This window comes from Anomaloglossus baeobatrachus, chromosome 4, assembly GCF_048569485.1.
Source record: "Anomaloglossus baeobatrachus isolate aAnoBae1 chromosome 4, aAnoBae1.hap1, whole genome shotgun sequence".
Classification (NCBI taxonomy): Eukaryota; Metazoa; Chordata; class Amphibia; order Anura; family Aromobatidae; genus Anomaloglossus; species Anomaloglossus baeobatrachus.
In genome coordinates, this window is record NC_134356.1 from 492,090,290 (window position 1) to 492,105,585 (window position 15,296).

The following is a 15,296-nucleotide window of genomic DNA, read 5'->3' on the forward strand; positions in this document are numbered from 1 at the left end:
AGCTCTGCTTCCCTGTGCGACCAAAATAATTGTTCCTTTTTTTTTGCCCATTCGTCAAACCCCCTTTTTGCCTCCAACCATCTGTCTTTCGTCGTGGGAGATCTATTAGCCAAAAACTTTGTGTATGCTACCCGCACTGCTTCACTCTGGGCATTATAATTCTCATTGGTTTTCCTTTTGATCATGGCCGCATATCCAATCAGGCGACCCCTCAAGACCGCTTTTGCCGTTTCCCAGTATAGCACTGGGTTCCCTTTGTGTTCCTTGTTTTCCTCTGTGAATTCTCCCCACCACTCTCGTAATACCCTGTGGAAATTATCTTGTCTGAGAAGAAACGATGGAAATCTCCATATGATATCTGTACCTCTCTTGAACTGCTCTCTGATACCCAATCTCAACGGACTATGATCAGATATCACCATGTTTTCTATCACACATTCTTGTGCCCCATAAACTAGGCCTTGAGAAATCCAAAATTGATCAATACGCGACCAGCTATCATGAGGATGCGAGAAGTGTGTATATTCTCTATCATGCGGGTGAGCTAATCTCCAGATGTCCTTCAAACCCACGTCTTCTAATGTCACATCCCTATGGTCCGGCCTTCTGTCCACATCCTCTGTCCTCTCCTTCCCCCTCCTCCTGTCTTCAGCTGAGTCTGGAACTGTGTTAAAATCACCTCCTACTATGATGTTGGTCTCCCCATCTGCTAGTATGTTGGCCTTTATGCCATCATGAAATATGCTCTGTTGGGAGTTTGGACCGTAAACATTGTAGATACTTAATTTACCCGCTGGACTAATGATTGTTAAATGTTGCCACCGTCCCTGATCGTCTGCCTCGTGTGTCACTACTTCATGGCTGAGCTGTTTATGTATTAGAATCATTGTCCCCGCTTTCCTACCTTGTGCCTCTGCCCCATATACAGTACCCACCCAGTATTTCTTCATGCGAAAAAAGTCCTCCTTCCTCAAATGCGTTTCCTGTAATAATGCAATATCTGTTTTTAGTCTTTTCAGATGTCTTAGTATCATTGCTCGTTTGTTAGGAGATCTCAAGCCTTTCACATTCCATGTAGTTATTTGTACCATATTTGCCTTTGTATTTTGCTCTTACTACTTCCTCCCCTGTGGGCCCTGAACTCACAAGAGACGAGACAATTATTACCAGGTATAGAATTTGCCCCCCAGGCTTGATATATCTTTTCCTCACCTTGTAGGTATAACAAATATAACAATAAACAATTAACTGTAGAACACGTTTTCCCTTCTGGGAAATCTTTGGCTCTTTTTGCCATGCTGATGACTTCCCCTTTTCCTAGCCAAACTGTTGAGCTCCCTAGTCACCCCCCTTAGAGTATAGTTCTAGCCCCGGATTCACATGAGTCACATGAACGAGCCTTAAATAATGTCAAAAATAGTACAGTATGACAAAAACTCTATAAGGACTTCAAGTCCAACTTAGCGCTATTTTCTGGTGGTCGTCCCAGCACTCAGAGCAGACAGATCCACTTCATTTACGCCTGGAAGTCGTTCCTGGACAAAGGCGAGTGAAAGTAAGAATGAAAGTGAATCTGGAAGTGGAACTGAAAGTAAGCGTGAGACTGAATATGCGAAAGAAAAAGAGTGAGACAGAGCGCGTGAGGTACTGAAAGTGAGCGTGAGACTGAAAATGAAACTGAGTAGGAGAGTGAGTGTGAAACTGGAAGTAAGCATGAAACTGAAAATGAGACTGAATATGTGAGGGAGGGAAAAAAAAAAAAGTGTGGGACTGAGGGTGAGTGTGAGAGTGTGAGACTGAACGTTAGGAGTAAGACTGAAAGTGGAACTGATAGCAAGCGTGAAAGCAAAACTGGACATGAGAGAGTGAAATCAAGAGAGCAAGAGAGTGCGAGAACAGGACCAGCAATATCCAGTTCAGTTCAGTTGTCATGGACCATTTCCAACAGTTAGTCTCTGTGTTCCGAGCGAGGATTATTTTGTTGTTTTGGGCTCAATCTCCTTTCCTCTCTACTCTCCACCCGCGATTGCTCCTCAAAGCTTCTCGAGTCTTTCCCTGGGCCTCTTGGAGATCCTCCTCTGCTGGTCCCTTCTCCATTGTTTCCTCTTTTTTGTCCATCAGCCTGATTCTTATCCTGTTCTGCCATGAGAGTACGCTCTGCTTCTTTAAAGTCTTTGTAATATGCAAACGAGCCATTACTATTTCTGACTTTCAGTGTGGCAGGGTATAGCAGTTGGCACTTGACTTTTTTGTTATACAGGAATGAACATACTTTACTGAATTCTTTTCTCTTTCTGGAGACTTCTGCTGAATAATCGCCGAAAATTAGCAGTCTGTTGCCTTGGTAATGCAATGGTCGCTGTCTGTCTCTGAAGGCCCTCAGTATTTCCTCTTTATGTTTATAATCAAGATATTTGACTATCACTTGTCTAGCCCTCAGCGGGGCTTTCTTGTTCGGGTTTGGATCCTCTCCCCTATTCGCTTCTTGTCTTAGTGGTCCCACTCTGTGCGCTCTTTCCACTCTGAATTTAGCCTTAATGCCCAGGGCCTGAGGTAACTCGTGTTCACATATGTTATCCAGCTGTCCCAAAGATACTGATTCTGGCAGCCCCACAATGCGCAAATTATTTCGCCTCGATCGGTTCTCTAAGTCTTCCGCTTTATCTCTCAAATAATCGTTAGATTTCACTAGAGCTGCTATTTGCTCTTGCATAGCCATTATTTTCTCCTCTGAGTCAGATATTCTCTGCTCTGTTTCTGCCAGTCTAGATGCATGTCCACTAATCTGCTTTTGCATAGCTGCTAGGGATGTTTGTATGGCTGTTTCAATGGCCACTTTAATCTCTTTTGACAGATGTGATGTCACTTCGGCAGCCAATTTTTTATAATCAACATTGAGCTCTTGTGCATGCTTGTCTTGGCCTGCAGGTGGTGCTGGTTTCTTAGTTCTCTTATTCTGTGCTGGGGATTTTCCACCCTCCCCCATTTGTTTACAGTATTTAGATAATGGTGTGGCCGGCAGTTTCTTGTTTGCTTTAGAAGGAGTGTTACTGTTTCTGACATGCAGCTTCTGCTGACGTTGATCAAGATTAGACACCTTATACTGCGTGTCTAAGTGATCAGTCCGGTCTCCTGCGTCTCTGAGCCCTCTTTGCTTGCTGCACTCCTCCTCCTCCTCTCTTTCTTGTTCCTCCATGTCCCCTTCCTCTATCCATTGTGTTTCTCCCTCTGCAATCCCCTGCAGCGATTTCTCTCCTGCTCCATCCTCCCCTGACCCCCCGCTCTCATCTCCTTCACTTCTCCCTCTCCTGGCTTCCATTACCACATCTTGCACTGGGGACTCTGGCTCCTCCTCCATCAGGCTTGTCGGTGCCATGACAGTCTCCTCTTCTCCCCGCCGGCAGTCAGAATCTCCATTCCTGCAGGTCCCCTCACCACCACCAGCACTCCTCAGTAAGTACCGCTCCATAGCTGTGTGCTTCCTGCTACCAGACGTGCTGCTCTCTGCTCGCTCACTTGCCCGGGTATGCTGTTTATCGTCGGTTTCTCAGAGGGGTGTCGGGAGCTTCTCCTCTATGCTGCCTCCTCAGCCAGGACCGGAACAGGAAGTCGATAGCTGTGATTTTATTGACAAAACACAGCTGTCATTACCCCCTATTTTACCTCTATTGCCACCACATCAGGGCAATTGTGATGAGCTGGGTAAAGTGCCAGAATTGTCGCATCTAATGGATATGACTATTCTGGGGCGGACCCAAATAAACCATGAGCATCGACAGCCTGAGAATATCATACTATAATACAAGAAACTCCGGCACTCAAAGAAAATTTTATATTAATTCTTTTATTCAGAAAAAAGTTTTTATCTTCCAATAAATTGTTTAAAACAAAACGTTTCGGCTATTCGCCTTCTTCAATTGTTATGGTTCTCTGGTAATGGAAGATAGAATCTGGACTCACAGCACTTATATCTGCATTTGTGCAATTCAAGTGGAATTATCTCATGTTACTCTGATCAATAACAGGTTATTGTGTAATAAAGTGCCATTAAGGCACAGGGAACACCAGGACATGAGATTACCACTCACCACTTCTCCTTTGACCACCAACGGAACAGATCCAATATCTCATGTCCTGGTGTTCCCTGTGCCTTTTATTGGAAGATAAAAACTTTTTTCTGAATAAAAGAATTAATATAAAATTTTCTTTGAGTGCCGGAGTTTCTTGTATTATAGTTCGACATTTTTTCTCCAGAGCACCGACAACGCGGAGTGCTTAGCCATACTTTATTATAGCCTGAGAATATCAGCCCCCAGCTGTCGTCTTTACCTTGGCTGGGTAAAAAAATTGTGGGGCACTCAAGATGTTTTGTTTTTAAATTTAATTAAATAATTAGAAAAGAAAAAAAAAAAAATATGCTGCATGGGGTCCCCCGTATTTTGATACACAGCCAAGATAACACACATAGCTGGGAGCTGCAGCCTGTAGCAGTCGATTTATCTGCACTGGGTATCAATACAAGAGGAACCCTACGTTATTTTTTCCAAATTATTTATTTTTACACTCCACAACCAATAACAGATGCCAGCAGTCTGTCTGCAAACAATCACAGAGGGTGGGTGGGAGAAGCAGTGAATATGCATGAGGGTTAACGAGCAAACCAAAAAGTAGTGTGATGGCCACGCGGGAGACTCGGTAAATATAACGGTCCTGTTTTAATGTCAATTTTGCTTCCGTTTAACTTTTAGGGCACAAGCACGGGATTTCAGAGCAGTAACTACACGTCACAGGCAAACCGTGATAATAGGTGGCGGTTAGCATATGCCCCATACCCTGGAAGAACTAATTAGCATAAAGCGATACATGATATTTCAATAAAAAGGAATCTGCTATGAGGCATACAGGTAAAATTATTGCTAGCATCCTATTACCTATATGCCCATATTAACAATTTAAGAAGTGGCGACAGATTCCCTTCATGAGATTTTTTATTACTAGGTGACTAGGGTTGTTGTGAGCACATGCATCGCATGCCTGTAATCTGCAACAATATGAACAGAGCATTAAGTTAATTTTTTTCTTCCATCATATGATGCAGTTTTTTTTTGTTTTTCTTTTTTAGTCGCAGATTAATCAGTCAGCACAGACAATTTGAAAAAACTTTATTTATAAATGCTGAAAATCTGAAGGGCTCTCTTTAACAAGTATTATGTATATTACATACAAATATATATATACCGCCATAGTACAGTGTTTGGCACCCTTAATGATGTGCACATTATACAAAAAAAACCAACAATACGATACAGCATCTAAATCAGGAATGGTAAAGTTAAATGTGGCTGAACATAATCATGGAGTTATGTTAGATTACTCTACATGGCTAAAAGGCTACATTAAGTATGGCTAGCATTTTATTAAAAAAATATTTTTTTTCTTAAATGTCGGAGGGGTTTGTCACATAGTAGACAAGTAAAGAAGGTTAAGATTCACCCTCTCCCCACCACCGTGAGTATAGTTTCCCAGGATGGGAAATTTGGAGGCACAGAAGGTTGTGACCTAAAATGAATTCCCTTGTCTATGGACTCCTGAAGGCTTAGGCTATGTGCGTACACTTAGTAAATGGTTGCAGAAATTTCTGCACCAAATCTGCATCTCCTGGCAGAAAAATGTGCGTTTTTGTGGTGCGTTTTCTGAGAGTCTTTTCCAAGCGTATTTCATGCAATTGGGGTGGAAAACCGCTGATAAATTGCAACATGTGAATTCTATTTTCTGCACCAAATGTGCAAGGGAAAATGAGCAACATGTGCACAAAACTTCAGCATTCGCTTTGACTTTGCATGCCTATCCTCAGTTGTGACAAAACTGCACCCAAAAACGCAGTGTGTGCACATAGCCTTAGGATGATTATATACATAGTATCCTGTTCTATATTTCCCTGGTATGGGACATTTAAGGCCTATGAGACTAAGACATACTAAGTACCTCTATAAAATCCCTGGAATAGTCTCATATGCCTCCATACTAAATACCTCTATAAATCCCAGGGGTAGGATACTAGGAGGCATATGAGACTAAGACACTTACTAAATACCCCATGGTCTATAAATCCCTGGGATAGGCTATTTAGACACAAGACTTTGCATCATATATTCCCAGGTCTATACCATCCCAGAATGTGATATCTGGACACATAGGAGGTTAAGACATATATTCTCAGGTCCATAGTTCCCTGGCATGGGGTATTTGGAGATGTGCAATGTTAAGACATAAGTAGTAAGATATTCCAAGTCCCCAAAGGCCTCTAATTTCCTGAGACTGAATATTTGGTACATTGTTTCCCTGAAATAAGAGCGCTATTTTTTATGGCTCTGTAGTATAGCCTGCATACATGAAAACCCTGCAGCAATATAATGACTTTTCAGCAAAATATGAAGCCTATATATTGTATACCCATCCCCCAAGAACTCATTTATGTCTATTCGAGAAACCCTAACTGGAAGAAAAAAAACGAGTAGGAGTGCTTGGTACTGTGAGAATGAAATTTTAGGAATCTCGTTGTTCAGTATCATTACAGGAGGCGAATCATTTAGATTTCACTAAGTCCAAATACTACAAAGTACTGGTTCTGTGCCGCACTCAAGCTTCTAACGTGGCCACGACTAGTAGATTGCCAAATAGCATACAGCCAGTCATTTCTTGGCAAATTAACGTAACGCCGTCATGATTCCTAATAGCTAGGAAATAAAATTGCATGGAATCTAACACAAGGTGTAAAGATTGAGCAATTCTATTGGTTCAAGTTGGAAATTCTATTTTCATCGAAAGTAACTAAAACAATAGAAAGAATTGCAGCGTAAGGGTGTAGTATCATCTACATTGCAGAGCACTATTCTTTCCATCAAAACTGAAGAAAACAAAAAAAACAAACAAAAAAACAAAAGAAAAAGCACAGAACAAAATTCTCGTAATTAGTCTTTCCCTTGTAAACGCCAGAATTTAGCGCTATATTGAAGAGCTTTCAGTCTTCTTATCCAGCATCTTACTGACATTTCTGGATGAAGATCTTGGAAATGTTCCCATAAGAAGCAGGCTACCAGCTCCACCTCTGTAAGATCCAATAGGAGTCTCATCAGTTTAAGGTCTGATAGGGTTTAGATAAAAAAAAAAAAGCAAGGCGCATCAAGACAGTGAAAAGAACGATCAGATAATGGTTCGTGGTTTTCCAGTATCTTCCCTTCTTCCCAGGCACATGAAGTCTGAGACTAGAACACCTGAATGAAGCCGAATATTCCCCAGTGATGTCGGAACCTCCGAGCAATGTTCTTATGGTCAAATGAAGACTTATTTGTGGTCGCTTTCTATTCGTTTCTTGCGAACTGTAATAAGAACGTGAGAATATTCAATGGCTCAGTTTAATTAACATAAGCAGATTTCATTGTCTTCAACAAAGTTGACGGTGTTATCCAGGAGGGGAAGGAGTTTATGCATGCAATTCTAACATAAAATTAAAAAAAAAGGTGTATTTTTTTCACCCTCCCCAGGTCAGATACAAAGGCTTTTTAACCAAATGAGCTCAGCTCAGTTGATGTTTGAGCTACATAACGTCAGCACTGGAAGGAATCGATGCTGGACCCAGGGAAGGTGACTAAAGCACAGACTGCAGCTGCAAAGTTCAGGGCTTTTCTGAAACCGTAAAACTACTAATTAACCTAATAGAGAAAATTTTAAATACGGGTTTATTTAATTTTTTTATTTTATATTTGATAATTTATCTGCTGGTCCTTATTTTCCAATCACTGGCCTTGGCAGTCACATACATGCTACCTTCATCACTAAAGAAAGTGTTTGGCTGCAACGATCATATGCCACTGCGGCACCTCATTACTTTAACAGGTGAATATTGCGGGGTTTTTTCTGTATTGTTTCAGTTGGTTTCATTAAGAAAAGACACTACTTTCAGATCTAATTGAACATCTAAACTGTTGTGCAGTAAAATGTATTATTCCAGTAATATGGCGTACATAACACAGTCTGCCACGAGAGGTAGGAACCTGCATACAGACAGCATATATTAATCATTAATTGACAGGACCAGTAGTCTGCAAGCAGGAGGAGAGAGAGGAAATGGATGGAGCAGATGTCATGTTTGCGCTCCATCACTTCATTCTTCAAGGCAGGGGTGTCAGACTCAATGCCCGTGCTCCAAATCTAGCCCATCACATATGGCCCATGAGCCGAGTTGTCAGTAAAACCAGTCTGATTTTTATTTTAAAATTTTCCACCAGTTTGTTCTGCGCATGCGCTAAAGAGTCTGCCATGTGCAGTGCAAACAGTAGATGCTAGAATGGGCTCTTGGTAGGTGTGAAATAATTTCCGTCACATATTGTCAGCGCCACTTCCAGACACGAGTGCAGCACACCACTCGACGGAGTGGCTGGGAATCAGGAGAGATTTAACGTGTGCTCCCCCATCTTTAGCCCTCATTCACTGCATCAATGAGAAGCTGCAGGTAAAAAAGGGCAAAGGATGGCAGGATTTGGAGGGTCTATACTGCTATGGGTATGCCTGTGGTGGGTATTAGGGGTATCAATAATAACAGGGGAATGATTGTGGTAGGGTTCAGAGGAGTCTATAAATGCTGTGGGTATGCCTTTGGTGGCATTTGTGGGGGTCTTTAATGTGGGGGGCAGCATCTGGTGGGTTTTGGGGGGTGTAAAATGCTGGGTGGATGCCTGTGGTGGGATTTTAAAGGTCTATAATGCTGTGGGGATAAGTGTGCTGGGATTTGGGGAGTATACAATGCTGGCAGGACTCTTGTGGTGGACCTATTTTTTGGAGGGTGGGAGCGAAGATGATGCAGGGATGCCGGTTGTGGGATTTTGGGGGGTGTGCAATGCTGAAGAACGCCTGTGGTGCAATGTTTTGGGGTGTATAATGCTGTAGATATGCCTGCGGTTGGGTTTGAAGGTGTACAAGAATGCATGCAGTGGGATTTTTGGGATCTTTAATGCTTTGGGTGGTTTGGGAGCTAGAAAAAGGCTGGGAGAATGCTTGTGGTGGAATTGTGGAGTTCAATAATTTCTGTGGTGGAATATGGGATGTGCATAATGCTGGGGCAGAATCTTGTAGTGGGACTTTCACCCCAGGGACAGCGCCATTTGCCCTACAACCCAGGCACAGCGCCCTTTGACCTCCAACCTAGGGACTGCACTGTTGGCTCTAGAACCCCACTCCTAGGAACAGCTCTTGGAAAGCCCTACTAGCCTGCCACTGCTGTGGTACAGCCCTACTACCCAAGGACAGCTGGCTCATAGGCCTACTACCCAAGGGCAGCTGGCTCATAGGCCTACTACCCAAGGGCAGCTGGCTCATAGCCCTACTACCCAAGGGCAGCTGGCTCATAGCCCTACTACCCAGGGACAGCTCTCCTATAGCCCCTGGCCGGTTTGTGCATTTGCTGTCCATACAGTGTTGCATGCAGATCTGCATGAGCCCTTACAATTACAAGTAGCCCTTTGATGGTAACTATAATGCTGATGTGGCCCTTGGTGAAAATGAGTGACACCCCTGTCTTAGGGTCTTATGGAACTTTGTGCTCATGATCCTGAGGACAGGTAATAAAAAATTTATTTTATGGAAAAAGTCTACTGAATGTTCTGCTTTGTAACATTACCAAGGGATGAAGGAACAAACATGAAGCCTACAGTGGTATCTACTCATTTCCCCCACAGCTGGCCTTCATCCAATTCCTTTAGGCTGAAATTAATATTCACACCCTAAAGGGGTTGTCCCACACACAGAATGTATCCCCTATCCAGAGTATAGGTGATGAATGTATTTTGTGGCGTATGGCTGCCGAGAGCTCCACAGATCCCGAGAACAGATGTCGCCGCTCCCTGTTTGTAGAGCGGCAGTGAGAGGGGTTTCATGCCATAGGTCTCAGAACTGCACAGACTAAACGCAGAGTATAATCTGTCAGCACATAGAACAGCAGCTTCACTTATTTATGGGCAATATGTAATCCTCCATGATTACTAGAACTAGCAGTGCACACTACTTCCAAGCTTACCGAGATCATTATTTTTAGTTATAGCAGCAGCTGCCCTTGCTCGTGGCCCTTGCTGTGTGAAGTGATACCCAAATTTGAGAATGGAGGTGTTTTCCTCCAGCAGTTGGGCAATCTCCATCTCCACACCAGTTCCCAGTTGCTGTCTCTGTTTTGAAAATTAAAGAGAGTAAAAAACATCATTAAAAGGCAAAACAAAAAAAAGTGACATATGAAATAAAGAAAAAACAAAAATATAGAACTATCTATATCTGCACTTCACAATCAAGAACATTGCTCACATACCGGACATTTATCTATTGAAGAAATACATTGGCTTTAATATCTAGAATTATTTTTGTTACTTGTGAGATTGTTTTGCTGCATGAGCGTTGCAGTTACTGACACGCAAGTGCTAAGAGATGGGGCCCAGAAAACACTGATCCATAAGGGGACAGGGAAGGAGGGAAGGGGAGGGAAAGGGGGGGGGGTCAAGGGAGGAAGGGGGGGAGAGAAAGGAGGAAGGGGGGGGGAAGGGAGGAAGGGGGGGAAGGGAGGAAGGGGGGGGAAAGGGAGGAAGGGGGGGGAAAGGGAGGAAGGGGGGGGAAAGGGAGGAAGGGGGGGAAAGGGAGGAAGGGGGGGGAAAGGGAGGAAGGGGGGGAAAGGGAGGAAGGGGGGGAAAGGGAGGAAGGGGGGGGAAAGGGAGGAAGGGGGGGGAAAGGGAGGAAGGGGGGGGAAAGGGAGGAAGGGGGGGGAAAGGGAGGAAGGGGGGGGGGGGAAAGGGAGGAAGGGGGGGGGAAAGGGAGGAAGGGGGGGGGAAAGGGAGGAAGGGGGGGGGAAAGGGAGGAAGGGGGGGGAAAGGGAGGAAGGGGGGGGAAAGGGAGGAAGGGGGGGGAAAGGGAGGAAGGGGGGGGGAAAGGGAGGAAGGGGGGGGGGAAGGGAGGAAGGGGGGGGAAAGGGAGGAAGGGGGGGGAAAGGGAGGAAGGGGGGGGAAGGGGAGGAAGGGGGGGGAAGGGGAGGAAGGGGGGGGAAGGGGAGGAAGGGGGGGGAAAGGGAGGAAGGGGGGGGGAAAGGGAGGAAGGGGGGGGAAGGGAGGAAGGGGGGAAAGGGAGGAGGGGGGGGAAAGGGAGGAGGGGGGGAAAGGGAGGAGGGGGGGAAAGGGAGGAGGGGGGGAAAGGGAGGAAGGGGGGGAAAGGGAGGAAGGGGGGGGAAGGGAAGAAGGGGGGGAAAGGGAGGAAGGGGGGAAAGGGAGGAAGGGGGGGGGAAAGGGAGGAAGGGGGGGGGAAAGGGAGGAAGGGGGGGGGAAAGGGAGGAAGGGGGGGGGGAAAGGGAGGAAGGGGGGGGGGAAAGGGAGGAAGGGGGGGGGAAAGGGAGGAAGAGGGGGGAAAGGGAGGAAGAGGGGGGAAAGGGAGGAAGAGGGGGGAAAGGGAGGAAGGGGGGGGAAAGGGAGGAAGGGGGGGGAAAGGGAGGAAGGGGGGGAAGGGAGGAAGGGGGAAAAGGGAGGAAGGGGGGATGGGAAGTAGGGATAAAACTCTGGGCAGCCAAACATTTACAGTCGACGAGAGCATTACAAATTTTAAATTCATTTCTCCTATAAAACAAGTAAAATAAAAAAGCATAGTCAGTCAAAGAAATGTGAACTTTAAAAAAAATCCAAGATATTTCAACTATAAAAAGCCCTTTAGGCGATGTATCAGCTTTATACATCTATTCTGCTCAACAAAACATGGAGAAACTATGAACTAGATTATTTAGCAATATGCAACCTAATAAGAACCCACAATACTAAATAATAAAATACACTGAAAATAAACTCTACATAAGAGCAGTCAATTTTACTTTAACAATGATCCTTCTCTTCCTTAATATTAATGTATTTCTAACTATGAACAGATGTCACATATGGCAAATCTGCTGCTGCTTAGGCTGCTGTCACACTACGTTTTTTTAACAGCCGTCATGAACGTTTTTTTTAACGCAAAAACGGATCCAGTGCAAATGCGTTTTCATTTCAATGCATTTGCAATGGACTCGCGTCAACATGCGTTCACCTGCGTTTGCGTGCGTTATAGTGAGGATCCAGCGACTTGCAGTTTTTTATCTTTTTTCAAAAACGCTACTTGTAGCGTTTTTGAGCTGCGTCCAAATACTGCAAATTGCTGGATCCTGACTAAACAGCATGCAAGCGCATGTGAACGCTGGCATGCTGATAGACAGGATCCTGCTTGCTCTACTGAGCATGCCCAGAAACCAGCCTCGGGTGATCAGTCCCTCCCTCCCCCTCCCTCTCTCTCTCCCCCGCCTGAGAGCTGCAGACACTCGTAACCAAGGTAAACATCGGGTAACCGCGGTCTTAACCACTTCACGACCGCGGGCAGTAAAATTACGTCCTATTTTAACGTGACTTAACGACCAGGGACGCAATTTTACTGCCTAAACTTCATTTGATTGCCGTGGCCATAGCAACTGCTTTCAAATGATGTCCCCTGCTGTTTCTTACAGCAGGGGACCTTTGCTTCACCCCAGGGGGGGTGGCATCGCAACCCCCCATCGACGATCGTTGTGATTGGCTGTTCAAATCTGAACCGCCAACCACAACATTCGCACTGATTTCGGCAAAAATAATGCCCGAATTTGTGCGATACTATGAGATCCTGCTATGATCTATTGTAGCAGCTACAGCAGATCATAGGTGGATCTCAAACATGACGCCCCCAGCCCCTGCAGCACTGATTGGAGCGATCGTGCTATGACGCGCAATCGCTCCAATCAGTGTGCAGTGGGGCGGTCTGATCTGCAGGTGGCCGCCCTCCCCAGGCCTGTGCTGGTCTGGGGAGCCTCCCCCAACATGTCTGCAGCGTGGCGTGGCTGGTACTTGTGGTACCACGCCACCGCTAATGTCACCGTCTTCTTGCCTGCTCCACGTGAGTATTGCACTGTTCTTCCAGCCCCTGCGCGCTCCCGTTATGGCCCCTGCGCGCTCCCGTTATGGCTCCTGCACGCTCTCGTTATGGCCCCTGTCCGTGCCCCCCCCCGATCTGCCCCCCCACGCCCCGATCTGCCCCTCGACATCCCGATCTGCTCCCCCTGCGATCTGCCTGCCTCCTCTGTCATCTCTATTCTGCTTCCTTCCTTCTTTCCTTGCTTCTCCGGTATCCCCCTCTGCTCTCCCGCCCCCCCCTCTGCTCTCCCGCCCCCCCCCTCTGCTCTCCCGCCCCCCCCCTCTGCTCTCCCGCCCCCCCCCTCTCCCCTTGACGTCCTCTTACCTGCCTTCACCGGGTCGTCCGATTTCTTCACTGGCCCGATCACATCTGCCTCCATCTCTGGGTCCTTCTTCCTGGGTCTTCTGCTGATCTGTCCAACGTCCTGCCTGCGGCTTCTGTACAGCTGTTTGTCTATCTCGCTTGCCTTCTGTACCTCCTGCTACTCCTCTGGGTACTGTGAGTATAACTTTTTTTTTCCCTGTATCCTGTCCATTTTTACACCTCATCTGTCCGTGCGTCCCGCCGAGCACTGATCACGGATGCAGATAACTGATCTGCATCCGTAGTCAATTTTTGGCGTGACTTTTTTTTCCGTATCCCCGTCGCGTTTTGTATCGCATCTGTCCGTGCGTCCCGCCGAGCGCTGATCAGGGATGCACATAACGGATCGGCATCCCTGCTCAATTTTTGGCGTGACTTTTTCTTTTTTTCCGTATCACCGACGCTTTTTGTATCTCATCCGAATGTGCGTCCTGCAGCGGTCGATCAGTGCACCGCGTCTGTGCGTTTGAAAAGTCAAATGGCGTTCCTTCTCTTCTGAGCCCCACCATGTGCCCAAACAATTTATTTCCACCACATATGAGGTATCTGCGTACTCAGGAAAAATTTATTTTTCGTTTTATGGTGCAGTTTTTCCTGATACTGTTGTAAAAAAAAAAAAAAAAAAAAAAAAAAGCTACCAGGTTGATGCAAAAATTTTGTGGTAAAAAAAAAAAAAAATGTTCACGGTTCAACGTTATCAACTTCTGGGAGCCCCTGGGGGTGCAAGGGGCTCACCAAACATCTAGATAATTTCCTTGAGGGGATGGGGTCACTTGCGAGGGAGCTCCACTGTTTAGGCACCATAGGGGGTCTCCAAACATGACATGGCGTTCGCTAATGATTCCAACCAATTTTGCTGTCAAATGGTGCGCTTTCTCTTCTGAGCCCTGCCATGCGCCCAAACAATTACTTTCCACCACATATGAGGTATCGTCGTACTCGGGAAACAATGCACTATAAATTTCATGGTGCATTTTTTCCTGATACCCTTGTGAAAAAAAAGCTACCTAGTTGAAGCGACAGTTTTGAGGTAAAAAAAAAATTTTCTTTTCACGGCTCAACGTTATAAACTTCTGTGAAGCCCCCAGAGGTTCAAAGTGCTCACCAAACATCTAGAAAAATTATTTGAGAGCTCTAGTTTCCAAAATGGGGTCACTTGTGGGGTAGCTCAATTGTTTAGGCACCTCAGGGGGTCTTCAAACCCGACATGGCGTCTGCTAATGAGTGCAGCTAATTTTGTGTTAAAAAATTCAAATGGTGCTCCTTCCCTTTCGAACTCTGCCGTACGCCCAAACAATTGATTTTTACCACATATGGGGTATCAGCGTACTCAGGAGAAAATGCACAATAAATTGTAGGGTGCACTTTCTCTTTTCTCCCTTGTGAAAATTTAAAATTTTATGGCTAAGTAACATTTTTGTGTTAAAAAGTAAAATTTTCATTTACATTTTTGTGTTAAAAAGTAAAATTTTCATTTTAAGCTTCTTGGATGTGGTTTTGAGCAGAGTGAGGGGGTGCAGATTTTAGAATGGGGTCACTTTTGGGTATTTTCTGTCACCTCGGCCTCTCAAAGTCACCTCAAATGTGATGTGGTCCCGTAAAAAAAATTCGTTTGTAAATTTTGTTGGAAAAATGAGAAATTGCTGATGAACTTTGACCCCTTCTAACGAAAAAAATTTTGTTTCGAAAATTGCGCTGATGTAAAGTAGACATGTGGGAAATGTTATTTAGTAACTATTTTGTGTGACATATTTCTCAGATTTTGCGAAATTTTCTAAATTTTTGCAAAATTTCTAAATTTTCACAAATAAACGCAAAAAATATCGGCCTAAGGCTACATGCGCACGCTGCTTCTTTTTCGTGTTCACAAACTGCAGCCAAAACTGCAGCCAAAACTGCACCTTGTCAGAGAGAGCCTGGAAATGTCACAAAAAATGTAGGTG

At 45.2% G+C, this 15,296-nt stretch overlaps 1 protein-coding gene across 2 annotated transcripts in view; it reads right to left on the minus strand.

The window, feature by feature from the left end:
• Positions 1-5,145: 5,145 nt before the first annotated feature.
• The window catches only part of LOC142303916 (tropomodulin-3-like), a 116,983-nt gene continuing 106,832 nt past the window's right edge, over positions 5,146-15,296 (minus strand). For both annotated transcript variants that reach the window (XM_075345785.1, XM_075345786.1), the window contains exons 9-10: positions 10,073-10,217; positions 5,146-7,379 (exon numbers count right to left, since the gene is read on the minus strand). In XM_075345785.1, coding sequence (XP_075201900.1) covers positions 7,345-7,379; positions 10,073-10,217 — 180 coding nt within the window. In that variant the 3' untranslated portion in view covers positions 5,146-7,344. The remainder of the gene's footprint in view (positions 7,380-10,072; positions 10,218-15,296) is intronic.